At 39.9% G+C, this 27265-nt stretch overlaps 1 protein-coding gene across 3 annotated transcripts; it reads left to right on the forward strand.

Annotated features, from left to right (window-relative positions):
- The first annotated feature begins 1861 nt into the window (after positions 1-1861).
- Positions 1862-26905, forward strand: WDR47 (WD repeat domain 47). Of its 3 annotated transcripts, none has more exons than XM_008926853.2 (15): positions 1862-1937; positions 7170-7336; positions 8881-8964; positions 9489-9573; positions 11230-12032; positions 14526-14649; positions 16614-16792; positions 16903-17160; positions 17547-17622; positions 18855-19012; positions 22293-22462; positions 23343-23513; positions 23909-24040; positions 24640-24858; positions 25516-26905. In XM_008926853.2, the coding sequence occupies exons 2-15, from the start codon at positions 7179-7181 to the stop codon at positions 25656-25658; spliced, it is 2760 nt and encodes a 919-aa protein (XP_008925101.1). In that variant the 5' UTR covers positions 1862-1937; positions 7170-7178; the 3' UTR covers positions 25659-26905. The 3 variants fall into 3 exon arrangements, with proteins under 3 accessions (XP_008925101.1, XP_017934580.1, XP_017934581.1); XM_018079091.2 differs by lacking the exon at positions 1862-1937 and adding an exon at positions 2223-2650; XM_018079092.1 differs by lacking the exon at positions 1862-1937 and adding an exon at positions 6186-6572.
- The last annotated feature ends 360 nt before the right edge of the window (positions 26906-27265 follow it).

Genomic DNA, 27265 nt, shown 5'->3' on the forward strand with positions numbered 1-27265 from the left:
GTAAACGGAAGGATTTGGTGTTTTACCAGTAAATCAGTCTTACTGGGAAGAAATGCTGAGACTTGAACAGAAGGAACCATTGAGTTCCATATTCTTTGCTCATCCCTGGCAGAGTCACTGAAGTGCAGCCAGGCAACACTCCTCGCTGGACAGCCTTTGGGGAATTTGTTTGTATTCTCGTTCGGAAAGAAGAAAGAGAGAAAGTAACATGATTGCCCTCTGCCCTTCAGCAGATCCTCAGCAAAACAGTTTGCAAGCAGACTTGAATTCACTGTCGTCCTTCTCATTTTGCGATTGTGACACACAATCCAGTTCAGCTTCAGTCAAATCCCTGACAACCTTTCCTGGATCTCTGATGCATGGCCCACATGCACACACGCATAATTAAAAAGAAAAAAAAATAATTAAAAAATCGGGTCCCTGCTTGTCAGAAAATTGCCACCATCTCCATTTTGGCAGGGCCTGCCAGTGCTCTGCCATATGCTCACGGGTGCTTTGTCGAGGGCTGCAGTACCATTTTAACATGATTTTCTGTATCTCATCTTACCACTACATTTACGAACAGAGAAAGCTTATTGACTCTTCACCGTGATTCTGAGATGCCATTATCTTTTGACATTACAAAAACATACCTGAAAGTCAAACTATATGTAAGTACATCATAAGACACAGGTATCACACATGCATACATGAGACTTTTGTAAAGCATGTGTGCTTTTCTCAACAGCCTCAAGAAGCAGAAGACAAGCAAGAACACAGAAAAAATCCCTGGCTGACCCGAAACGCGGCAGCTCCACCTCACTCAGCAGATCAAGGTGCTGCCAACAAGCCATAAGCCTGCGCCGCAGCAGCGGTGGCACAGGGTGGTGGCAGAGGGGCAGTGCCCGTCCTGCTCTGCTCGTGTGCGGGGAGCGTTGAGTACCCGGGGGCAGTGGAGCGGAGAGGTGACAGCGTGTGTGCCCTGACGGCTCGGGGGGCCCGGGGCCTGACCGCCCTTTGTCGGGGACACCGGGCTGTTCGTGAGCGTTCCCGCCGCCAGGAGCTCCTCCGGGGCGGGCTCGGGGCCGCCGCGGAGCTGGGCGGGAGGACGCCGCGGAAGCCGCTCTTTCCGGGCGGCAGCTGCGCCCCGCCCGGCCCGGCTCTCTCAGCCCGGGGCGCGGCCGTGCCCGGCGGGCGGGCGGGCTCGCCCCCGCCGCCGAACAAAGCGGCCCCGCCCAGCACCGCCACCGCCATCTGTCCCTCCCTCCCTTCTTCTCTCCCGCCCCCGCGGCGGGCGGCCCCGACCCGCCCCTTTCGTTTCTCACTGAGGCGCAGAGGGCCCCGGGGCGCCGCCGGGCGGGCAGCGGTGCAGGCGGGCACCGAGCGGAGCGACAGCGCACCAGCGCCAGCCAGACCCCGGCCCGGGCCGGTCCCTCTCGCCGCGCAGCCGCGCCCGCCGCCATCTTCCCCTCCGCCCCGCCGGTGCCGGCGCGAACGGGCCGCGGGGCCCGCAGGTGAGCGACGGGAGCCAGGGCGGGGGCCGGCGGGCCGGCGGGGCTGCGGGCGGGGCTGCGGCGGGAGGTGGGCTCTGCCCCGGCGGCCGAGCCGGCGGCCGGGCCCCGTCAGTGGCTGGCGCGGGGGGCCACCGCCGCTTCCCCGCGAGGGGCGCATCGCCCCGGCTGCCCGGCGCCGCCCGAGCGCCGCCGCCCCTTTGTTGTGCCCCGGGCCGGGCAAGCGCGGCCGGAGCCCGGCGTGGTGCGCCCTGTGCCGGCCGGGCCCGCAGGAGCCGCGCCGGGGCCGTGCGGCCCTGCCCGCCCCGGTGCTGAGCTCACATTCCCGAAATGCTGATGCGGGCTCGGCGCGGCGCAGTTCGCCGGGGCGGCTGCTCCGAGCCCGGCGGAGCTGGATTTTGGGTGGAAACCTGCGCGAAGAGGAAGAACGTATTGGAGCAAGTGGGGGTATCACAGTCAAAATACGTTCATTCCTAGTTTCTGGAAGTTGTTTGGGCTTTTAAATTTTTTTTTCTTCCTTCTGTTTTCACTCTAACGTGAAGCATTGCATAATTTAATGTCACCTTTCTGTCATTCGCGGTGCGGAATGCGCTGGGTGAGGCGTGTGCGTGTGGGAACAGGGACTGACGGATGCCGAGGGCTCTGCGGTCACCTCCAGAGCGTGGTGAGACCGGGATTACCGGGTGGCTCTGAAGCAACAGCTGATCTAAGCAGGGTAACCAAATGGATTACGAGAGGGCAAGCCAGTGAAAAATCTGTGTGAGACAGAAAAGGCGGGTGTGTAAGAGAACACCGATTTGCTGTGTATTGGAGTAGGAAAGGTTTCAGTCATGGAGTTCAGCTGTACAAAGTTTGGCGAAGGTTTTCTATGAAGGCTTAATATGCTCAATGCTGTTCATTTGAGATAATGAATTGTGCGATCTTAGAGTGAAATGGGTGTCAGTGCGCTGACTGCTGTGGAAATCAATTGTGATAACAAAATCTGGCCTATAGTGTTGTTTGTTTGTTTTTTGTAAATTCCTTTGATATAGAGTAACTGGAAGATGATTGGGGGCACATCAGAAATGGAGCCAGTAGGGACTGACCGGGCCCTGAGTCCCCCGTGGGCTCTGTGTGGGCAGAACTCCGGAGTGGCCTCTGGGCAGGCACGAGAGTCATATGTAAGTGACTGTGGGGTGGATTAAAAGGTGAAATAACTTAATGCAAAACAGCCAGCTATTTAAATATGTATGACTTGCTCCCATTCGGGATTTCTGTGACATGGCTCACCAGGATGCTGAGGTGATGGGTAACACATCGCAGCTGTCAGTGAAGTCAGCGAACCAAGGCTCCTAATTTGGCTTCACGTCTCACTTTAAATGTGTCACTGCTCTCACAGTATGACACTTGAAATTTGAACTATAATATTTTTTCTTGTGTTTGAGAGTAGTTAGAGATTTTATATTCCTTGCCCAGTTTTCCAAATGTATATTGCATACTATTGGCAAGTGATCTATTTCAATTAGTAGATAACACAGGAATAATGCTTATTGTAGAATTTCACTATTGACTTGCTCAGAATATTAAACTTTAAATTTCCATTATGTGGATGTGTATGCATTTTAAATTTTTTCTAAGGAAGGTGACTTAAACAGAAGAAGTATTTAATACTGGTTTAGATGCTTTTAGTTTAAAAACATTTTCCTGAAATAGTATATTTTAAGGTATAAGTGAATATAAATGTTTTAAATTTTTTTTAAGAATTGTTTTCTCTGCTTATAATACCCTGAGAGGATTCTTGCTGTTGGCATGTTCTTAGAACATGAGTAAGAACAGAATAAGAATGAAGCCTCTCTCTGGAGGATTTAGTGGTAGGTAGTCCTGTGTTCCAAAGAGTTTTTTTTTAAAGGGTGTCTTGTCCATTGAAGCTACAGAGAAAAGTTGTGCCAGGTTTGTGGTAAGAAGTTTTTTGGGTTTTTTTGGTGTAGGAAAACAAATTTAAACACAGAACTAGGTGGAGATAAGGGGGAGTGAACAGGAGGAAGAAGGAAGGAGGACAGGTGTGGAGAAGTACTGTTCTGCAAAGACTGGGAAGAATAAAAAGGTTGCAGCAGAAATGTGGTTGGTAGAAGGCACCTGAAATATTAAGGTCTAATTCTCATTTGCTTTCATTTATACCTCAAGCTAATGCTGTGCCTCAATCGTTCTTGAGTATTAGTGCTTGAGCTGATCAGATTGTGACGTTATGTGCCATATGTGCTGGCAGAAAGCAATACAGTGTGATGGACCAAAGATGCAGCTTGAGCTCTAATCTTGAGTTTCCCTGCTCTTCTTTGCTATTTAATTATTATTATTTTTATGTATACACATACAGACATACCACTGAATGTGAGAAAACCTGATAGATTTCATAGAGGGTGATGTGTAAGCCTATGTATATTTATGATTTTGTGATAGTGTTAGAGGACTGCTTATTACTTTGACAGCATAATTCTTAGAAGTCTGAGCTCATAAGACTAAAAAACATCAATTACGTGAAAATCTTCTCTAGAGGGTTTACTGTTCTTTTCTAACCGTTTGTGTTGCTCTGACAGCAAATGCACACTAAATATTTTCATAATACTGTTAATGTATGAGCTTATCAGTGTGCTTTAACTCTTTTTCAGAAGTTCGGTGTCCAAACTAGGTTTGGGTATTGTATTACATTTTTCTTTACAGTATCCAAAAGTGCTGTTATTAGTCTTGTATCAAATATGGAAGGTGCAATCATTCTTTACCCTGATCCGTGTAAATGAGGTTAAGTGTTAGAATTGTCAAAGGCTTTATGTTCAGGACAAGCCTGTTATTTCAAAAAATCTAAAAAGGAAAATGGAGGACAACTGCTTGCAGATGCTTAAGAGTACAAATACATTAACTAAAATCTAGCAAGTACTGAGTTTTATGCTCAGTATCAGTACAACATGTGAACGATTAATTTTAAGGCAAGCTTGAAGCTGTGTAGGGTGGCTTCCTATTTCAACTTGAGTCCTGTAGATCCAGTTGAAAAGAAAGCTGGACTTGGTGTTCCTTTCTTCAGAGGGAGTCTTAGACTCCCCATCAGAAAATCAGACTCAATATAACTTTACCTAAGTTTTACTTTGTCTTTTGACAAGGAGATTAATTTAGTTTATGTAAAAACCACCAGTGCCATAAAGCATAATAAAAAAGAAATGTAAATGCTTCAGGTGAGGTTGTGAATTAAGATGCCAATACTAAACTGCTGGTTAAATTGGTGTGGGGTTTTTTTTCCCTTCAGTATATAAGCAGGGTTGAATTTTTCTCTGGGACCAGAAATCCATATCCAGTTGCCAAAGGGGGAAGTTGAAACAGTGCTAAAATGTAAGGAGAAAAGCACCTTTCTACAAATTCTGGGTTTGGATTTGTGGGTCTAGCTTTCTTTCCTGCAGCAAAGCTTTCTGCAAGCCAGACTTTAATTTTTCCCGTTGACTTTACTATCTAAGAGTGTGCTCGTGGTCTCTGGGTGTGTCTTTCATGAGACCCATCAAAATACTTGTTGATTGGAGTCTTCTGTGACTAAAATGAGAATTAGACCCAGCCATTTTAAGAAGTTAGGCCATTTCATCTGGCACAACTAGGTCTCTGTTGTTCCAAAATAAACTATGCTGCTATAATCAAATGCTTTGCTCTTCAAATGTTCTGGCAAAAATTGACATGGAAAAAAGTTGACATACAACTGTGAGAAAGATGAAGAACTTGGGAGTTTAGATAATAATGCAAAAAACCACGTTATTAATGCCTAAGTTTTTGTATCCTTTCAAGTTCACTAGCATTGGTTTATGGTGATCAGTGAGAAGTTTCACAGGAGTATTTGTCTCTTCCCCTCCTCTCTGGTAAATAATTCATTTCTTGTTAATACTCTTGAGTGTTCTCTTTGGTTTATTCATACTTACTCAGTTTCTCTGTGTCTTGGCCTGATATGAGATAGATAACTAGCTTATTAACTCCAGTTTTCTAAGGCTGAAGTATCTGAAGTCTGTCTTGGGAGCTGCATTGCCCACAGCTGGTTATCTTTCAGCATCCTAGTTGCTAGATTTCTGCATAAGTGAATGAGTGCATGAGGGAATTGAGAAGTACTTTTATTTTCCCCTTTGAATTATAAGGGGAAGAAGCTGGGAACTATAACCTGTTGCTGTGGACAACGTGCTCTCTGTGGTCATCTCCCTTCATTTTTTGGATCACTGATGATCACAATCACCATTGTCTCTCCTTGTTGCCTTCTGCTGAGGGTTCATCACTGCTTTCCTGTGTTTTTTGGTGCACTCTCATAATCAGTTTAGGCTGGGTTAAGACTTTGCTACTGCCAGAAAGCAAAGTTCTGTTAGTTCCTTGTGTCCATGGAGTGAATAAGTGTTTAACTTGCCCCTGGCTCAGCACACGGCCCAGCTGGGGATGCTGTGGGGTGGCTGGGGATATGTGGGAGTGTGTGGCTGAGTGCAGAGGTGACAAGAGACTGCCCTTTTCTGCAGTAGTAACATGGGATTACACTGGAATCTTCCTGATGTGAAACCATACTCTCCTATACAGGGGTGCTGCTAGGTGGTTGTTTGGGTTTGGTTTTGCTTTGTTTTGTTTTGTTAGAGCTCCTGATAAGGCAGTGCCCTGTGGCTTGGCTGTGTTGTAGTTTTTCTCCCCACATTCCCAGATAGTTTACAGATCATCTTAGGAGGTACAACTGTAAAGTCTTTTTAAAGTTTGAAAAAGGAAGTTCAACAGCTTCTACTTTAAGTCAGACTGAAGCACTCAGGCAAGATTTAGCCAGAAGCAGAATTTAATTTAGGTTTCCTTAGAGGAGTACATGTTACAACTCTCATATCCTTTGAGGAATTATGCTGCAGAGGAGCTCGGACCTTGTACCTATGGGAGCTTTAAACAAGGTGACTGCCGGCTGCCAGGGCCCCAGCTGCATCTTCCTGCTTCTCCTTTCTGCTGGCTGGACAGCTCCTTAGACCCCTGAGCCACTTTATGTGTGTTGGTGGAGAAGCTAAGGCAATGACAAAAGTCAGGAGTGCTAGGGACGGGCCAGGACCGTGCAGCTGGAGGCAGGTGAGTGAAGGGGAGTTGGCAGCCAGCGGGCAGACTGTCTTAGGCCACCTTGGGTTTGCAGCTTTAGATTCTTCGTGAAGGGTATAGACAGAAATAGGCATCCTTACAAAGGAAGAATGAAAGCCCCTGGCTTAATTGCCATATGCTACTTCAAAATTAAGGTAGGGAGAGAAGGCAATTTTAGTGTGCTATGCCTTTTGCATCTGTTAGAATGGGAGATCTCTAGATAATGACATAGTAACTGACTCTTATGCTCTTTGAACTTCACTGTTTGCATTTCAGAAAGGAAAATTTTACATACTGCAGGCTTGGTAAGCACAATATTTTCACGCTGCAAGAGGACTGATTTCTTGTTAGATTTGTTGATATGGGCCCTGTATATGAATAGGACAGAAACCAAAAAGTTGCAGATGCAATGTTAGGTCTTAATTATGGCTTCATAGTCAACCTCTTAAAATCAATTAATTAATCTTGTAATTTAATTTTTGTAACACTACTACATTCTGTTCTATAAAACTGTATTTTTGTTAGTAGCCAACATTTGTTAATCAAGCATAAAGTAAGATACTGATCATAGCTAAAATTCTTTCCTTTTAGGCTGCCATCATGACGGCTGAAGAAACGGTGAACGTTAAAGAAGCTGAAATAATTAAACTAATACTAGATTTTCTTAACTCAAGGAAACTTCATATCAGTATGTTGGCACTTGAGAAAGAAAGTGGGGTCATTAATGGCTTGTTTTCAGATGACATGCTCTTTCTAAGGTAGGACTTCTTTTTCTGGTGCTTAAATACTACATATATGAAAACAGAGCTGGACTGTGATTCAGTGGGCAGCCCTGTGCCACTCAGTGGGAGATCTTAACTTGTGCCCTCATCTTATGCTGCTTCCTCCTGATCCCATTCTGTGGTCCAGCCCTGGAATGTGTTCCAGCTCTGAAGTTAGTGACACCCTTCTATGAGCCACTTGGAGTAAGTTACTGGGCATCATCAGCATACACTGAGCTAGATTTTTTTGGTTGCTTGTTCATTCGTTTTAACTTGGTTATTTTTCTGGCACACCAATGAATTTAAGTGGGAAGGAATCTTAACAAGTGCCAGTGTTAGTGCAGGGTAGGCTGGGGAAAGACCATAAGCAGGAATAGTATGGGAAAGCAAGCCTTGTTGGTATCTGTGATGTGTTATCAGCTTACCAGGTCATATGGACCTCAGTATGTGGTTTATTGACTACTAAAATATTTTTACAGTGTTCTAGTGCTAAGATCAATGATGAGTGGTTTCCAAAGCTTTTCCCCAAAAATATTATCTGCATTTCAAAATAATACCTAGATTTATCTTAAGTTTAACAACATGAAAGGAGTATCTTTTATCATCAAGGCATGAGAGTTGGTGCAATTTACCATTCAGGATATCGCCCTCAATATTTTTAAAAATAATCAGTGTAGATGAACACTAGTTTTCAGCATTGCTGTCTTGTATTTCATGCCAAAGGTACATAGTAATGTTGTTGAAGCATGAGAATATAATCTACCCAGCTGTTCTTAAAACGTTTAAAAATACATTTTGTCACTGAGCAAAACTTCTCACCGGGCTTCTCTTTTGATTAAAATTATGGATATTGGACTAAAATGAAATGAAAGAAGAATTACAGAAAGATGGAAGTTACTAATCCAGTTTATTTGTTTCATTCTTAGCTCAGTTGGAGTAACTCATCCCTTCCTTGCAGGTCTGTGTGTGATATGAGGGTATGAATTGAACTGAACTACCTGTTCGGTCCAGCCCACTGATCTTGGAGTTGGAGCTCTTGTGCTGGCATCGTTCCTGCCAAGCTGTTCCTCTCACATTGTTAATACGGGAGTTCTGTGTTTACCCATCCCCTTTATAAAATAGGCCCAACATTATTTATACAATTAAAATTGACCAATTTTTCAGTTCTCTTCCATTCTTTGAGATGTATTCATTGAATTAATATCTTTAGTTAAACTCTTCAAGTAAGATTTTTTTTTTTAAATAATAATTACAGGTAAAGCAGGAGACACAGGACCATTTTGTGCTTTTTGATGTACCTTCAAAAGTAATTCATATTTGTCCTTCTAGTATGCAGTTATTTTTACAAAATATTGAGAAAACATTTTGCTCTTGCAGTTAGTCACATCAGACAGTCCTCTTGGCATCTGTGCAAAGCATTAGCTTTTCAAAGCTGGTTGATCACTTGTGTATTTAAATTATTGTTTTGTATTTAAGTGGACTTCTTGAAAAAGGTTGTTCTTGTCTAGTGAAATTCAAGGAATGATCCTTTCTTTTACTAGGCAGTTGATTCTTGATGGTCAGTGGGATGAGGTTCTTCAATTCATTCAGCCTCTTGAATGTATGGAAAAATTCGACAAGAAAAGGTAAAATAGAATGTATGTCAGAGTTCAGTTTTCTGAGTTGTGGAAAATATGTGAATTTCTAACTATTGTCTATGAAAACAGTAGTTGTAAATTTGTCACCTTACTTTTGGGGTTTTTTTTCTAACCTGTATACTCTTCACAAAGTGTATGCATGCATTTTTAAAGTTGTACTTAAAGTACATGCACAGGATCTGTAATGAGGTGTCATTGGCCGTACGCTTCAGAAATATGGTGCGTGTTGTACTGTCTTTTAATAGATGGCTGTTCTGTCGTATTTCTGTTTAAGAAATAAGTACGTTTGCTATACTTCTGATACTAGCCTTCTGACATTTTTAATTGAACACTTCTGAAAGCAGTAGTGGAAAAAGACATTTCCTGTTAAAAAAATAATGTTGTGGTTACCAATTTGTTAAAGTTTGAGATCAGTGTTCCTTGTCGTGGCAGTTTCTATGCCTGATTCCCTGCATGTCTCTAAAGTTTACCTACTAGTGCAAGATGTATAGTATTTAACTTCTCACCTGCAGATTTCGATACATTATAATGAAGCAGAAGTTCTTGGAAGCCTTATGTGTAAACAATGCGATGTCAGCAGAAGATGAGCCTCAGCATGTAAGAATTGTCTCTGGTTTGGGAAGTTTTTTTGTTGTCAGGAAGTCTCTTGAGAGATTCTGATTAAAGGCAGAGCGGAAGCTCCCAGCATTAAATGCACAAATTTTGGGTATTACTAGATGGTTTCATAAGCACTGGAAAAAATAATTGGTGTCCTTTGGAAATTAATGTGGCACCCAGGTCTCAAATAGAATTCTGTATAAAAGGCTTGTTTGAAACTTTGCAGCATGGATCAGTGACCATATGCTGTGTTTGTGGTCCTGGTCTCAGATTTACTTTAGGCCATTATGCTGAAGTACAAAGCTTTTTCCTTTTTTTTTCTCTTTCCTCTCCCCTCCCCCCTCAATTATTCTGGAGCAAGCCTCAGAATTGCAGAAATTTATTTTCATAATGTGGGCCAGGTAAAGGATTCCAATTTGAATGAATCTTAAATTTAATTTCTGTTGCTTTTGGAGAGAAAGGTCAGAGTTGGTTTGTTTGGACTGGTTTTTTTTTCTTGAGGGAACAGATGTGTTCACAAAGGACTCCTTCAGTTAAATGTGCAAACAGCAGGAGTTGTGGACTTAGGTTTTTGATATGGAAAGAGGCACTAACTCAAACTGGCAAAGAAAGTTTGCAGATTGTGAAGTTAGTTATAGTTTTTCATTTATTTTGAGGATACAGTAATACCAGTTTTCTAACACTAAAATGTTATGGAATTAAAAATGAAGAACACCAGTAGCTTTAAGGTAATCGATTTTGTTTTCCAAACGGAATTGATTTTAATTCTCTGTCCCATTACATGTACATTGTACTGCAGGGTTTTCTCTTGACAGTATAGAGAAAGTTAAAAGTCCATCTTTATAGTTGTAGATGGAAGCTGTCTATTCCTTTAATCACTCAATCTGTATACTGTTACCAGACAGCAGTAGAGGGAAAAAAAACATACTAATGTTCCTTATTTTGTTACCAAATGCGTTGGCATGTTGTGGATGAAATACTGCTGTATTGAAGTATCTAGGTAACATGGATAAGTGAGGAGTTCTATCTTTTTTTAAAATCTTTGCAACTAAAAGTGCCAAGTTTTGTGTATGTAACGTGGTTCTTGGCTATTAACAGGCTTTGTAATAAAGCCCTTTATTCATTTGGAGGTCTTATCTTCTGAGAACTCTTTGAATGTTTCTGACATTTTTGATTGGGGAGCAGAATCTCAGTATAAAAGCTGACTTAAAGTTACTAATCACTGGAAACTAGAGCAGTCTATAAGCCTTTTATAATGTATGCCAATAGCTTCTCACAGGAAAAAGAAAGGGGAATATAAGTCAGCTGGCTTTGAGAATGGAAGTAACCTGTGCTACAATAGAATTGTAGCTGTTCAGCTACAGATTTAAAATTTAATCCTATCAAACCTGCAGTGACATGAAAACATTCCATAAATCTCTAGGAAGTGGGACTGGATGGGGTTTTTTAGGAAGTCAAAGGGTCTAGGAATTTGTCTCTGTAACTGCATTTGCATCAGCAATTTCAGACTATATCGTATGACTTTTTAATTTAAATATAACCAGTAATAGTAATAAATGAATGAGAGCAGGGAAACTCTACTACTGCCTGTTCAGCTGTTTTATTGTGGAACCACGTGTCCTGCGAAGGGCTCTGCTGACGTTAATGTTTCTGTAGCTGGAGTTCACAATGCGAGAGGCAGTGCAGTGCCTGCACGCGCTGGAGGAGTATTGTCCCTCCAAGGAAGACTACAGCAAACTCTGCCTGCTGCTGACACTGCCCCGCCTGACCAACCACGCCGAGTTCAAGGACTGGAATCCCAGCACTGCTCGGGTGCACTGCTTTGAGGAAGCCTGTGTCATGGTGGCAGAGTTCATCCCAGCCGACAGGAAGCTGAGCGAGGCCGGCTTCAAAGCGAGTAACAACCGCTTGTTCCAGCTTGTCATGAAGGGATTGCTTTATGAATGTTGTGTGGAATTCTGTCAGAGTAAAGCAACGGGAGAAGAAATCACAGAAAGTGAAGTATTGCTGGGCATTGATCTCTTGTGTGGCAATGGGTGTGATGACTTGGACCTTAGCTTATTGTCATGGCTGCAGAACCTGCCATCTACTGTGTTTTCTTGTGCTTTTGAACAAAAGATGCTTAATATTCATGTTGATAAACTCCTCAAGCCTACAAAAGCTGCGTATGCTGATCTTTTGACACCTCTCATCAGCAAACTTTCTCCTTACCCATCGTCCCCAATGAGAAGGCCTCAGTCAGCAGACGCTTACATGACCCGCTCCTTAAACCCTGCCTTAGATGGGCTGTCCTGTGGATTAACAAACCACGATAAGCGGGTCACAGACCTCGGGACCAAAACTTCTCCAATGTCACACTCCTTTGCTAATTTCCATTACCCAGGAGTACAGAATCTCAGCAGGAGCCTCATGCTTGAGAATACTGAGTGTCACAGCATTTTTGAAGAGTCACCTGAGCGGTAAGTGCAACTAGAGCTCTGTTTTTTTTCTTAGCTAATGTTGTTGATATTACTGTGTTCTTAGTGGCACTGTAGCTCTGGACATAATTGTAACATTGAAGTATAATTTGGTTGTTTGATTTCTGTTGTAAGTAAAACTGTACAAGGTAGTTTCTTCCTTCTGCTTTTATGATTCAGGTAGATTTTCATATTTGGTTTTGGGCCATATGGATTCAGTCTGGGCTTTCTTAAAGTTGAAATCCTAGCAGGGAGCACCAGTATGCTCTGAGTACATAATAGAGTCTAGCTAAGATTTATGTTCAGTATCACTGAGTTCTTTCATTCCACATAAATAAATAGAGACAGTGGAATAGCTGTAACTCCCGTCTTCTTTTTCCATTCCATCCTCAAGTCTCTGTAAATTTTAGTCCTAACATCCTAAATCATTACCTATACTTGCAAAATTTGCATATCCCAATGAAGTTAGTGGAAATGACAGTATGATGTCATTGTAGCATTCCTGTATCACTTAAAATGTTACAATAGTATTTCAGCTTAAATATTTACTTAATATTTTCCAAACCATATCTGAGTCAGTCAAATGAATGTATTATGTTTTTTGTATTGGACTTAGAGATAATTGGGTTATGCTATTAATAAGTTATTGATTGTGGTGTAGATTGCAAAACTGTCCTCTTCTTTAAGAACTGCATCAAAGTTTTGTGCTTTTCTGCCTTCTGAGAGAAAGGTAATTAGGAGATGTGGTACTTGTCAGTTGAGAGTTTATCATCATGTTTTTGCCTGGCCTTTATTTTGATCAGCAGTTCTGTCCCTTCCTAAATGTAATATCCATGCTTCTCTAAAAGCAGCTGCCAGGTTTTTTGGCTCCAGAGGACCAGATGGGTAGCTAGCCCTGCATGTGGGTGCAGTGGCCAACAGGAGACATTTTCAGAGCTGGGGTGGTCAGTCTGGACTGCAGCTGGTGTCTGTTAGTTTTGCCTCACAGCAATATTCTGTATATTGTGTCATGGTAAAGAGCAACTGTAATTAAACTCAGTAAAAAGGAAACAAACACTGTCAAACTGATGTCAGTTCACCAATGATGATGGAAATACTTACAGTAATGTATGTATTAATGTATTAATACTTATTAATACATTAATAATGTATTAATATTTATCTTAATGCTTGTCTTGAAAGGACATCTATTGTTTGATTAAAATCTTTGGGTTTACCAGCCTCTTTCCAAATGGAGTTTTTGTGGATAGCTATTATGGAAGTATCCCTGGTGTTACATTTTTTACAAAGTGTGCCTCCTGATTATACTAATGAATTATGAATCCTCTAATTTAACTGATCTGTATAAAACCTTAACATCTGTGTGTGTAGACCAGGGTTCGATGTTCAAACTGATTCTTGAAAGGTTTTTGCTTCCCTTTTCAGTATTAGAGTACTAGAATAATTCTGCACAAATAGTGTTATGTTGTGGGCTAAATAAGGTGGTAAATTGCTGCAGTTCTTCTTTATGTAAGCCTTACATGATGTTAAATGAAGTTTAGAGTTTTTAACATGTTTTTTTCATTAGTAATAGATCCCTTGAAGGTAAGACTTAGGTTATAGGGCCAGAGTCGTAGTTTTCAAGAAGGCATTACCTTTTTCAGAACAAAATCCAACTTCAGATCAAGTGTGCGACTTAAATGGCGGTATTTGTAAGGGTGGGAGCTGAGCTTTATTTAAATATGGCCTTTGCTTCCTCTTGCACATGACAGAAATATGGTATTTCTCTTACAAGTTGTGTTCATCAAGCAACTGTCTTTTAGTCAGCTGAGGTACTTTTGTTATTGTACAGAGGTGCCCAAAAAGTTTAAAATAACTTTATTAAGAACTTTGTTCCAAGTCACTCTGTGACTTGTGGCTATGTGAACTCTGCATGTCTACTGATGGCCAAACCATTTCGGAAAGAGCGCCATGCAAGAATAGTTAAAATACAATAATAATAAAACTGATACAAACAATTTTCTGTCTTGCACTTTCAGGAGTGTTCAAGCTGATGGATGTTATACATAGTTTAAATTTAGATTGCTAGTAGTAATTAAAGTGATTATCTTAGGGAATATCTTTAGTCACATAGTATATGAGATAATATTTTATGCACATAATTGCTTTGAAAATGGGAGATCTTGAATAACTTGTTAGTTAAAAGGTATGTGATTCGAGTGAAGGGATAGAAAGTAGGGAGTTTGCATATGTCATGGTGGTAAGGCTTTTTTGAAAATGCAGGGAAAAAAGCACAATGGCTGTGCTTTTTTGTTTGTTAGGAGTTTCATTTTTAGTGTAACCCCTTGCAAGTGGCATTTTCTTCCCAAGCAATATCTTCAGTTATATGTGACTTAAATAGTTTGCACACTTGTGTCATCAGACTTTACTGTAGAATGTTATCTTTCTCTACTTGATTTTTCTACTCTTAATTTTTCTCAGTTAAGCTTCTCTTCTTTTCCATGTTGCTGCGAGAAGTGATACTCCTGTGGAGCAACAGCATCCCATCGGCAGTGAGGCTTTGTGCCAAGGTTCAGTTCCAGAAAATGAACCACTCAATGCAGCACAGAGTCAGGGATCAGCCAAACAAGAAAAAAATGAGGTAGTGGATGTTTGTTTAAAAATAATGAGGCCCTTTGAGCTGCGTTCTGATCACTTCATAATGATTTGCCTTTGTTTGGAGAACTTCATGCATGACAATGGGTTGCTTTGAATCTTTGTTTTTATTATAGTAAAAATACCATATTGCAGCTTGTGTAAGAAACTGCTCCATTTTTTTTCCGTTGTATAGAGTTCTGCTGTTGTTTGAGTTTGTAATGCAGCTGATGAGTGTGCCTTGTCACGCCAACAGTGCAGCTAAACTTCACTTCCATTACGGTCTTTGAGTCACTTCTCTGCTGCAACAGTGTTTTGTATGCACCTTAGGAGGGAGGGAAGAGCAGATGCAGAATTAATAAGAGAGAATGAGGACAGGAGATGCTGTGGTAAAGATGTTGGCCAGGCTATTATACACAAGTAGAAAAGAATGTAGTACCCAGTCCAATTTCACCTTTTTTTGTTTCCCACATCATAGTGGGAAGAAATTGTAAGAATTAATTTCTGTGTAAGAAATTAAGTTTTTTTTTTTCATAGCTTTATTTTTGCAGTGTTCCTGTAGAGACTGATTTAGAAGCCAGAGTTTATAGATTAGAGCTTCTGGGCAACATATTTTAGGTTTGCATATTAGTTTGGGTAATAATAGCATGGAATCCAAAAGATCAAAGGATTGAATCCAATTATAACAAACAAGTATCAGTCATGGAAAGAAATACAGACAAGAATGTACCTGTTGCCTAGAAGGATTATAACCCAGTGACTGGGGAACAGTTCACAAATTTCAAATACAGGGAATAAATGCTTTCTAGACATCTGGTGATTCCTTTGAAGTTTCTAAACTGCATGTATTCACCATGGGAAACCTAAGATGATAAATGCTTTGCAAATACAACAACACTAGAAAATCCATTATAAATCAGAAAATTATTGTGTCAGAGAACAAAAAATCATAATGCAAATATTGTTAATTAGAGGAAATGCAAAGGCTCTTAGTTAAAAGGACAGATCATGCATGAATTGTCTGAACTAATGCAGAGTTATCAGGGTGTCCTTATACAACCTAAATTCATAGGTGACAAAGCTGTCGCTTTGGAAAACAAAAAACCCACCAGGGTTTTTTCTTTCTTTTACTATTTTTTTTCCTACTAGTTTTCTAAATATGCAGTTAAGGTGTTTTGGTTTGTTTGTTTGTTTGTTTGTTTTTTTTAAATGTAGGGCAGTTCTGTGTGGATCATCTGGCCTTGGACTGAAGTGCTTTTGGTTTTCTGTTTGTCCGTTTTTATCTTGTCCTCAGCTGCTGGCATTTGGAACTAGTGACACAGAAAGTGAGGAATGGGGAATGCAGGAGGCAGCAAGTCCTGGGCAGCTGGCAGTGTGGGGAGCTAAAGACAGAATGTAAAGGAGAAGGGACCATGAGAAAGCAAGTTGAGATGTTTGTGTTTGGCCCAGAAAGTACAGAATTTTTAAGTTAGAACAGAGCACCAATTTCAAATGTAAGATACAATGCTTGGATAGATCACTTCAGAATTGGCTACAGGGAGAGGGAGATTGACTCTGCAGACTGATGGCAGGGAGGTGTCAATGTGACAGAAAATACTAAATTTGTAGTGGAAGTGTGGCTTGGAATTTGGAATGTTGTTTATGTTGTTTTTTTATTTTTAGTTTCAGTTTTAAATCATTTATTTGTTTTGATCTTAAGTAATACCTTGGAAGTTTTGTAGGAAAGAGCAGTCTCCTTCAGAATTATGGCAGAACTGCTTCAACAGTGAATAGCCTAGGCTGGCAGTGGTTGCTTTTTTTAATATGTAAATTGTGTCTAGTTTTAAGGAAGAATTAAATCATTACTCCTCAGAGGAGAATCTCCTGGTCTTTTGATGCCTGTGTTGAAATAATGATTCAGAAAGTAAATATTTAGGTTAAATACCAAAATTAACTATTTAATTTTCATCAGTGATTCTCATTTCTTTTTAGCTTCGTGATTCAACAGAACAGTTTCAGGAATATTACAGACAAAGGCTACGTTACCAGCAGCACTTAGAACAGAAGGAACAACAACGACAGTTGTACCAGCAAATGTTGTTGGAAGGAGGAGTGAATCAAGAAGATGGAGCTGACCAGCAACAGAATCTTACTGAACAGTTTCTTAACAGGTTGGGGACGTTTATTGATTCTCCTTCTACCCACCTGTATCTCTTCTTAAGTCTCATAATAACCTGGTTTGATGGTCTTTTTTTTTTTTTCTCTTGTCATTTGTTATTAGATCTATCCAGAAACTAGGAGAATTAAATATGGGTATGGACAGTCTTGGAAATGATGTACAAGCACTTAACCAGCAATGTAATGGGAGCAAAGGGAATGCATCTACCAATCCAGCAAGTAACTTCACATCACCACCCTCAGATGGCAGTCAGAGGATAGCAACTGATAGCCCAAATGTTAATACAAGCACTCCTCGAAAGTGTGGATCAACCAATCAGATCCCCTTTCCTGAAGAGTCACCTGTACAGGGGAACCAAAGGTAAGTTATTTGAGAGCAGGGCAGAATGGGAACTGAATTTCTTCTGTTCACTAATGGTAGTGCTGAAAGAAACAGTAATTTTTCCACCTCTGTGTGTGTGTTTGTGTATACATATATACATATGAATGTTATGGAATGAAAGATTTCTAACTTGCATTCACTTGTCCAGTGCTTGGAGTTGCTGCACAAAGAGCAACCCCTTGTAAAAATAATGTTTTAATGGTAATGAATCAGACACACATAACACTTGTCCTCAGATTAGTCAGTTCTGAGAATGAGTAATCGAGACTGTAACTTTAGTCCAGAAAATCCATGCAAATAAATCTGTCTTTGCTCTTCTTTTTTTGTCTTGTTATGAATTTAAACTCTTCACCAAATCAAAGCAGTGTATCAGCACATGCTGTCACTCAGCCACAGCTGGAAGACTCTTTGGGGAATTTAGCTAAGGCAAGAGGTGATGAGGTGAGTTTTCTTGTCACTTACAATTTGTGTTATCAAAAGATATGGTATTTAATCCTGAGTATGTGACATCCTCATTCTAAATATCTATTAACAGTCAGAGTTTTTGGTTAATGTGGTACCTGCAGAATCACAGAAACGTTGAGATTGGAAGGAACATCTGGAGATGTTCCAAACCCACTGCTCAGAAGAGGGTCAATGAGAGCAGGTTGCTTGGGTTTTGAGTCTCTTTAAGGATGGAGGATGTTCCACAACCTTTGTGGACTACCTCATCCCATGTCTGACCACCCTCATACTGCTTTTAAACCAACAAAAAATGTTGAAGTGGAATTTGCTATATATTATTGTTGTCCATTGCCTCTTGTCCTTTCACTGGGTCCCACTGGGAAAAGTCTTGCTCCATCTTCTTTACTCCTCCTATCACATTTATATGCACTGGTGAGATGTACACATTCACACCCTGAAAAGCCCTTTTGACCTCAAGGCCAAACAGTACCAGCTCTCTCAGCTTCTCCTTGTACAACAGAGGTTCCAGTGGGATGTCTTTTACAACCATTGTTTTGTATTTTCCAGTTGAAACTTTGATTGTTAGGCTCCACTCAGTCCATGGTTTGAAAAGCCAGGGAAATAGTTAGCAGGGAAATAACTGCAATAAGTACATTCAAAAGTTTCTGCATCAGATACATAAAAATCATAATCTTAGAAAGATGGTGATGAAGTCACCAGGAGTGTGATGTAATAAAATTAGCATAGTTTAATGATAACTGTGTTATATACAGGGTGAAAATCTGATTCTGTTTAATATTATATTTGTTTTAGAAACTGTGTTTATGACTTGGACTGTTTTCAGTAAAAATGCAGCTTTGTTCCCCTTGCAAGTTTCACATAGATGAAATGTGTTTACACAAAAATAAACTGTAGTATAGTGCATCTGAAATGGGCTGTTTAGAAGAACAAAAAATGGGTGGAAGTCTGGAGGGGGAATGAGAAATGTTAATCTAATGTTAGCTGTAAAAGTGAGTTGAAGAAAAGAACTTGTTGGAGTATGTTGTTCTGGGACCTGGAGTAGACATTGTTTTACAAGTCTGTACTTTGAATAGTTCAGCCTGGTGTGATGCTACTTGTTAATACTTTGGTTCAGTAGCTTTACTATACTCCACAAAACAGTCACATCTGCTTGTAAATGTCCAGTTTTACACTGAAGAGCCTAATTTGACTGTTACCCTTCTACACAGGATGACAAATCAAAAAAGCAATTCATTTGCATTAATACTCTAGAAGACACACAGGCTGTCAGAGCTGTAGCCTTTCATCCCAGTGGGAGTTTATATGCTGTTGGCTCCAACTCTAAAACTTTGAGAGTTTGTGCCTATCCAGAAGTAATTGACCCAAGGTAAGAAAGCTTGTGTAATCATTTCTATATCATAACCCTTCTTCCTTCTCATACCTGTACTTTTCATACCTTTATTTTATTATCATAAATAGAGCAGTGCTCTCCTTGGAAACCTGAACTGCCAAACAAAATTAGATGATCTGGTGAAGTATTTTTGTATTTGTGGGCTACTTATTTGTTCTCTTTCCTTACTGTCAAGATGCACTGCCATGATACCACACTTTTCCTTATAAAGTGTTGGTTTTGCCTCAGCAGTTGGGCTTTTCTGTGTTTACTGTGATGGCTTCTGATTTTGATATTCCAACTGTAAAAGTGGGAGAAAGCATGTGTCAGTTCCCAGCCAGCACAAGTTGGGCTTCATGAGATGCAGTTTCTGGCAGGAGGACAGACTTCACATTTGAGAAAGCAATATCTTCTTGAACTTTCAGAGCAAAATGTGCCAGAGCCTTTCTATTGACCCATTATTACTGTAAACATTGTTTTATAGGTATATTGGTTCCTTAAAGGGAAAAGCACTGTTTGTGGTTTGCTGTGTACCTGGTATTTTCAGGGGTTTTTAACCCATTTTTTTAATAGGAGGGGGAAAATATATTTTTTCATCTGGAAATAAATATTGCTGTGTCAATAACCATCTCCTTATCTCTGTTCCACTTCCATTATTTTCTTAGAGTAGGGGTGAAGGGCAAGCATCTAAAACTTCACGAGCTGCAAGTGTGCACAGTGTGACTTTATCTGGGACATCTTCCCAGTTTAGACCTGATGCTCAGGCTTCCAACGTGTTCAAAAGTAATCAGATTTTTTTTTTCTATTTCCTCCTTAAATATCATCAGTAAGGTAGACTTTGGAGTTTAATTCCAAAGTATTTATTGGCAATGTATGACACAACAACATAAAAAAAAAGATTTCTCTGATACCCAACACAAACCAACTTGCTGGGCTTGAAGCCCAGGCAGCTTCCTCTTGACTGGTAAACAGTGCAAAGCATTTCCAGTGGAATGGGTGCTGCTTTATGGAGTAACTGTGGTCTGCTTCTGCACAGCTGATTGTTGAGAGCACAGGGAAGGGTTAGAGCAACTCTGCAACCTTAGTTTCTAGTTGCAGTGCACGATCTGATGTGACAAGTGACAAGCTGCATCTGGACATGAAAGGAATACTGACATTTCCTTAATTCTGAACTTGTAATTCTTCCTCTTACTGTTGTTTTTGACTATGCTTACAGTTTGCCTGAAACAATTCATCACAGGATTTACAAGACAGCAGAGAGATTACATTATCTTCAAGATACTCTAATCCTTGTAACAACATGAGTCCAGACATGCATTCAAAATTATTTGTGTTTTTCAAAAAGCTATAATTGTGTAGAACAGATGTTCTTTGAAGCTTTATTGGGCCTTTTTAAAGTTTTTTAAATTGTCCTTCAAACTGATGTGTGATTCAGGATAGGCTGGTTTGGAGTTGTTTTTTATTCCCTTCTCTAAAGGTATAATAGTAGTGTGGGAGTTTTTTTCTGCATATTTGAGATTAAACACTGATAGATACACATTACAGTTCTGCAGATATTGCTGAAATAATTCCAGTGCTTCCATGCAGTGGATTGGCAACATGTGGTCTCTGAGCTGGATAATTGCTCCTGTATCCTGGCAGAGTCAGTGATTCTCAGCTCTTAACAGGTGGTGGATCCGAACTCGGAGTGCAAGATATGGCATTAGGTCACTTAGGAAGCTCTGAAGTGTGTTAAGTGATCCTGATTTACACTAATCTGTCATGGATTTCCTCTCTGGCAACAAAATAAAATTAACTTCCATGTAGATTTACTTTAGTATTCTTTACTAAAGCCATGTTTATCTCCAGAGTTTTTAAACAGACTTGGGTGATTGTCTTCTGTCTTTTCTCTCTGCCTCTTCAGGTATTTATAGTATGGTTTCTGAATTTTTTCAATAGTGATTTAATTTGTTGATTTCTATTGTTGATGTTACTGGAGTGAACATTGATGGAAGTGGATACTGCAATACTTTATCCTAAGTACTTGACTTCTTCCTGCTATGAGAGCAGAGAAAGAACATTGTAGGAAGGTAATTGATTGAACTTAAGGCAATGTACATCAGTGGGACTGTTGCTTTTATTTTAACCACATGTAAAGCTGATGTGGTTTTAGAAATAGGAATGTATGGTGTGTTTAGATGGTGTGAAGATTCTTGCACTGACGTAGAATGGTGAATGTGTCTTTCTGGCACAGGCTGCTGTATTCAATTTTCTAGTAGAGAAGTGAAGCTTTTAGAGTCACTTTATTCAACAAGTACATTCAATGTACAGCTCATGATGAACATAAATGAGTTTTTTCTTTTGTATTTTTTTTGGTTATTTTTGTTTAATGACCAAAAAGGAGACAGTGCTTGACTTAGAGTAGCATTTTTCTTTGTCTTCCCAAGCAGGGATAACATTTTTTGTGATCCTTTAAGTGCTTGATGAGTCCCACTTATTCTGATGGCAAGAATGGCATAGACAACAACTCTCTGGATAAAACAGCAGGCTTCAGTTTTTATTGTTGCAGTACTAGTAGGCACAGACCAGCCCCAAACACAAGTATATGGAACCTACTATATGGCTTATAATTAAGCTGTCTTACCAAACACAGCCCTCAGTTAGTGATTAAATCTGCTGGGTGGGAAACTGGAAGGGAAACAAACACCTTCCTGTACACATGCACAGAGGTTGCACAGGCTCCTGGTTTCTTCTTTTTTCAGGAATTTGTATTTTTCCAATCTGCAGCCTAATGGTTTAATCCCAGAGCCAGCCTTTAGCCATGCCAGCTGCACTGGTGCTACCACAGATAGTGTGTGCATTATGAGCTTTCTTGGCCTGCTGTCGCTTAATTGAACTCAAGTGTATTCAAAAGTGGCCATAGAATCAAGATGTTGAAGTATGAAGGATGTAGAGAAAAATCACACCGGTTTAGGACTCTCAGGATAAGGTTTCATTGTACTATAACTAGTAAATACTATATTTTATCTATATCAACCCCCAGTAGATGAAGGGACTGCTGAAGTCCTTTTTGCATGTTTAATCACAAGTACAATAGGAAGATGAATCAAAACTGAGAAAATGGGATGGAGATGATCCTTTTCTCTTGGTTTACATATATATGTTTCAATGCAAGCAATCATATGAATTTAATGTTACTCAAAATAAAGAAAAACAGTATTTTCATTTTAAAATACTTTGTTTTCCTTAGAAATAAAAGGATATCTGATGGTTTTCTTTCTTTTTTTTCTTTTACTAGTGCTTATAATACTCCTAAACAACCTGTAGTTCGCTTCAAAAGGAATAAGCATCATAAAGGATCAATCTACTGTGTAGCCTGGAGTCCCTGTGGACAGCTGTTAGCTACTGGTTCTAATGATAAATATGTGAAAGTACTGCCTTTTAATGCAGAAACTTGTAATGCAACAGGTACTGTGTGTCTATATTTAAAGAGTTTATTTTCAATTATTTGTCAAAACCATTCAAATTACACTGATTATGTATTTAATAGCTTTTGTTATTTTTATTCTAATACTTTAGTCTCTTTTCCCTTTCACCATCACTGTAATCTTTATCCAGCAAAGAGCCACTGCGAGGTTGGGGATTATCTTTTGGGTTTCGTTTGGGTTGGTTGGTTGTGGTTTTGTGTTCTTTGGCAAGATTCCAGTATTGTGCTCTCTTCTGGCAGATTATCCTCCATATACAGTAAAACAGCCAGATGTTCTTACCCACCTCTGGATCTTGACTGTCACTAGGAATTTATTTCCACTTCTAGTTTCCCTTTTTTTTGCCTACTTCTGTCATCTGTCTTCTCACCCATCTTAAAAAGGTTTCTGGCCCGGCAAATATTACTTTCCATGCCCAACCCTCCTAATCAATACACTGAATATGGCTCTTATCTTTTCTGTTTTGAACTTGGGCTGCCTTGTCCTATGTGGTTCAGTGGTCTCAATGACGTCTCCCTCTGGGCAGAGAAAACCTTTTGAGTTTACCAGAGTTTACAAAAAGAAATAAACGTACTCTGTAAACTTTGGCTGCAGCTGGCTGTGGTGATGGTCATTTTGCAAAGCTTTAGGAAGTAAGAAGTTCAAGCAACACTCAACAACAAGATTCTTAGGGATTTTTTTTTTTTAAACTTTAGTAACTGAAATATTGTGTTCTATAGAAAGTGCACAGCAATATTTGTACTTGGTTGCATACCCACCCTTGCCAAAGGTATTCTGCATTGTCACTGTAGCTGCTTTAAAGAGTGTAGCACTAACAAACAGAGTATGCCTTATTTTGTTCCTCGATTTTTAAATTATTTTAGGACCAGATTTGGAATTCAGCATGCATGATGGGACAATCAGAGACCTTGCCTTCATGGAAGGCCCAGAAAGTGGTGGTGCTATTTTAATAAGTGCTGGAGCAGGGGACTGCAATATTTACACAACAGATTGTCAGCGAGGACAAGGCCTTCATGCCCTGAGTGGTCACACTGGTATGTGTACTGTGGCTTCTCTCACACTTTCGAAGCCTGTACTATGTTCTAATAAAGTTGTTGGGTTGTTTTGGGGGTGTTTTTTAAATTCCTTGTGTTTTTCTTTGTAGCAAGACTTTTTTTTGCTCTCCAGATTGCTCTTGAGGTCTTTTGAGGGGTGATGGGGAATGTTTGTTTTTACATATGTTGGCTGTTAATTTAATGGGTTAATGCAACCTCATTCCAGAGAAGATGCAGAGGTGGGTATTGCCTTTCACTGGTGTGTTAGATCATGCAACATGCAGCTTTTCCACAGGATAGTTAAATCTCTGAAAGCAAAAATATAATCTGAATTGTGGTGTTTCAGTATTTGATTAATGATGGTTAATCAACTTAAGAAGTCTTCTTGTTCACAGGTCATATTTTAGCACTTTATACATGGAGTGGCTGGATGATTGCATCTGGATCCCAAGACAAGACTGTAAGATTTTGGGATTTGAGAGTGCCAAGCTGTGTTCGTGTTGTGGGAACAACATTTCATGGAACAGGCAAGAGTTGCTATCATGCTTCTGAACATTCTTGCATAAAAATAGACTTTGAAGACGTCAAGGTAATACAGGCAGAAATGTAAGGGGGGCATTGTGCCACAGGCTGGAGGCTTGGCTTTAAAAGAAAGAACCTGTGAGGAATCTTTACCTGTGTTTTGTTTTTAAAGTAACGTTTTCTTTCAGAAGTTGAGTAGTGTTTTTACCTCGTGACTTTCAAACAGACACTTCCAAGTACATTCAGATAAAACATAACTGAAATTCTCAAAACATTAGGACCAGGATGAATTCCTTGCAGTATTCCACATTAGTTCATAAAGAGTGACTTTCTTTCCTGTGATGGAACAGACACTTTTTCTCATGCAGCTCTAATAGTGTCTTTGCTACAATTCTAGTGTGACCTATGGCTTCAGAGTTTTTAGTGCCAGAACATAAAAATTTTGTTATTCTAAAGTAACAGTAGCTGTGTGTGTTCACCTTAAATTTAAGGCCAACATTCAGTATTCTTTTACAATGTATATTGTGGTTTAATAAAAGTTGGCTATTTGTGCAAATGTACAGAACTATAAGGTGTGACCATGTGGATTTTTCTCCTCCTGCAGGCAGTGCTGTAGCCTCAGTAGCTGTTGATCCCAGTGGGCGACTCCTGGCTACAGGCCAGGAGGACTCCAGCTGTATGTTGTACGACATCCGGGGGGGTCGGATGGTGCAGAGCTACCACCCCCACTCCAGCGACGTTCGCTCCGTTCGCTTCTCCCCAGGGGCTCACTACTTGCTCACGGGGTCGTACGATATGAAGATCAAGGTGACAGACTTGCAAGGTAATGTGCTGCAAAGGATCATAGGCTCATTTTCCATTTGGTGCCTTTAATGTTGAAGTTGAGATCTTGGTTCCAAGATCAGGTTTTACTTTAAATGGGGAGAAAAACAGTAGAACTTTGAAGGGTTTGACATGTGTATATGTGATTGTGTTTGTTGGCAATTGGCTAGTTGTGTAGCTAAAAGTGCAGGCTATGAACTAAATCTTGCTTTGGTCTCATTACAGTAAAAAAAATTATTAACACTGTTGCCTAGTGAGATGGCCATTGCTTTCAGATAGCATTCATAAATTTGACACTTTAAAAAGAGTACATAATTTTAATTTTTATTGGAAAGAGTTAAGAAGAGGGAAGATATCGGGTATATCTAATTGACTTCGTTTTTCTTGGCCCATTAAACTTTAATCACTTTTTGTGAAAACAGTGAAGTCTGCATTTTTAAGTTGTACTGTGTCCAGTAACACCTAAAAACTGAAACAGTGGGGCCCTGTGTTATGCTCTGTGTATGTGAATGGGGGGGGGAATCAAGTGCTTCATAAGATGAAATACATATGAGCTTCACTAAACAAACAAGTAAAAAAAAAAAACACGAAAAAACCCACTCAAGAGCTGGGGTATAAATTCATGAAATGACTGATGATTTCTGTTCCTCTGCCACAGGGGACCTCACGAAGCAGCTTCCTCTGATGGTGGTAGGAGAGCACAAGGACAAAGTTATCCAGTGCAGGTGGCACACGCAAGATCTTTCCTTCTTGTCGTCGTCTGCAGACAGGACTGTAACCCTTTGGACCTACAATGGTTAGAGTGCAAACAAAGGCAACCTATGCAGCTAAAGCACAGAGACCTGAGACTACAGAACTGTCCAAACAATAATAATGAGGCATTGAGAGCAGCAGTTGAGCAGGAGAGTGTCTTATCAAGAAGAGGGGCACTTGTCACTGGTTTTTCTGGTTTCTAGGAGGTCTTGGTGTTTTTAGTATATTCTTTTGCAGTGCTTCCAGTCTTCCATGTTGAACTCATGCTGCTGTGACCTATTGTAGTCTTGTTGCCAAAGTCTATGAGGAGAACTCTTATGTTGTTGATGTGCACTCAGAGTAACATGAATGATGTGTTTACAGTTTGGTATTAATTGCATTCCTTGGTCTTTGCCTCAATGAGAATTTTGTACAGAACTTAAGTTGAACAACACTTTAATCAAGTCTGTATGTAACTAGTTACACACATACACACACACACCTAAAACTTCCACTGTTTTTTCAGGTTCATTGTATTCATCACTCCTCAACAAGAGATCAGACTTTATAACATCTCCACAATTTCAGTGTTTTTAGTAAAAATATCTGAACTTTAAAGGCTGACTAGGCAGCAATCACATCTTGATTATGGTCCCTTCTATAGTGTGGGATTTTTTCTTTCTTTTCATCTAACCTGGGAAAAATGTTGCTGTTTTTACTACATGACATTGTTTTGAACAAGCTAACATGTTGGAGGGGGAAAAGTAAAATATTGACTTTTTTCAGTAGAAACATGTAATATTTTACTTTTTGAATGCAACAGAATACCTCTGTGTATAATGTACTGTAGAAAAGAGTGGATTGGCAGCAGTTGTCACAGTGAGCTTAATGGCTATCAATTTTTCAAGTAAAAGGGATACCATTAATGCTATAATAGAAACCAGCATGGCTTAAAATGCTATGTCTGCATGATAATTTAAGAATTGTTTAAATTCCCAGTTCAGAAGCTTATCTGAATTTTATTTCTTGCACTGTTTATGTATGGGAAACTGCAGTTTTATTTCTACAAAACTTTAGATTCTAATGTTTATGTATTGTTATATTTTCATATTGTACAGTTCCTTTTACTTTTTAAAATATAAACCTTAAACTTTGGGTTATTTATTTATTTGAACTGCAGTTAAGTTTTGGATTCTCTTGGTTACTAAATTATATGTGCACTGTAGCAAGCATTTTTAACTATCGTATAAAAGTGGAAAGGTAAATATAGAAGTGTATCTGTGCTATAATCTCAATAAAGACCTCCAACACCTGCATCCGTTTTGGCTGTTATTTTGGATTCTTAGTTCATAATTATTTGATACAACTGTGATACAGAATTAGACATATGACTTAACATGCCAGAACTATAAAATACTCAAGAGTTTTGATATTGTTTCCCTATATTGAATTTTCAGTGTGATAATAATCTTGTTTATTTTTCTGTATTTCATACATAATGCTGCTTCGGAGGAAAATAGTGTTCCTCTAGTTGTTTATCTGTGGACAAAGCTGGCAGACTTAATTAGTACTACAACTATGTAAAGACTGTCTTCTGCCATTAATTTTATTCCAGCTTGGGTCTTTAAAGAGCAGATCCAGATTTCCATCCCTTGTTTTACGTCACAGCGTCTTGT

Source organism: Manacus vitellinus, unplaced genomic scaffold (assembly GCF_001715985.3).
Source record: "Manacus vitellinus isolate BGI_N305 unplaced genomic scaffold, ASM171598v3 scaffold_44_pilon, whole genome shotgun sequence".
NCBI classification, from domain to species: domain Eukaryota; kingdom Metazoa; phylum Chordata; class Aves; order Passeriformes; family Pipridae; genus Manacus; species Manacus vitellinus.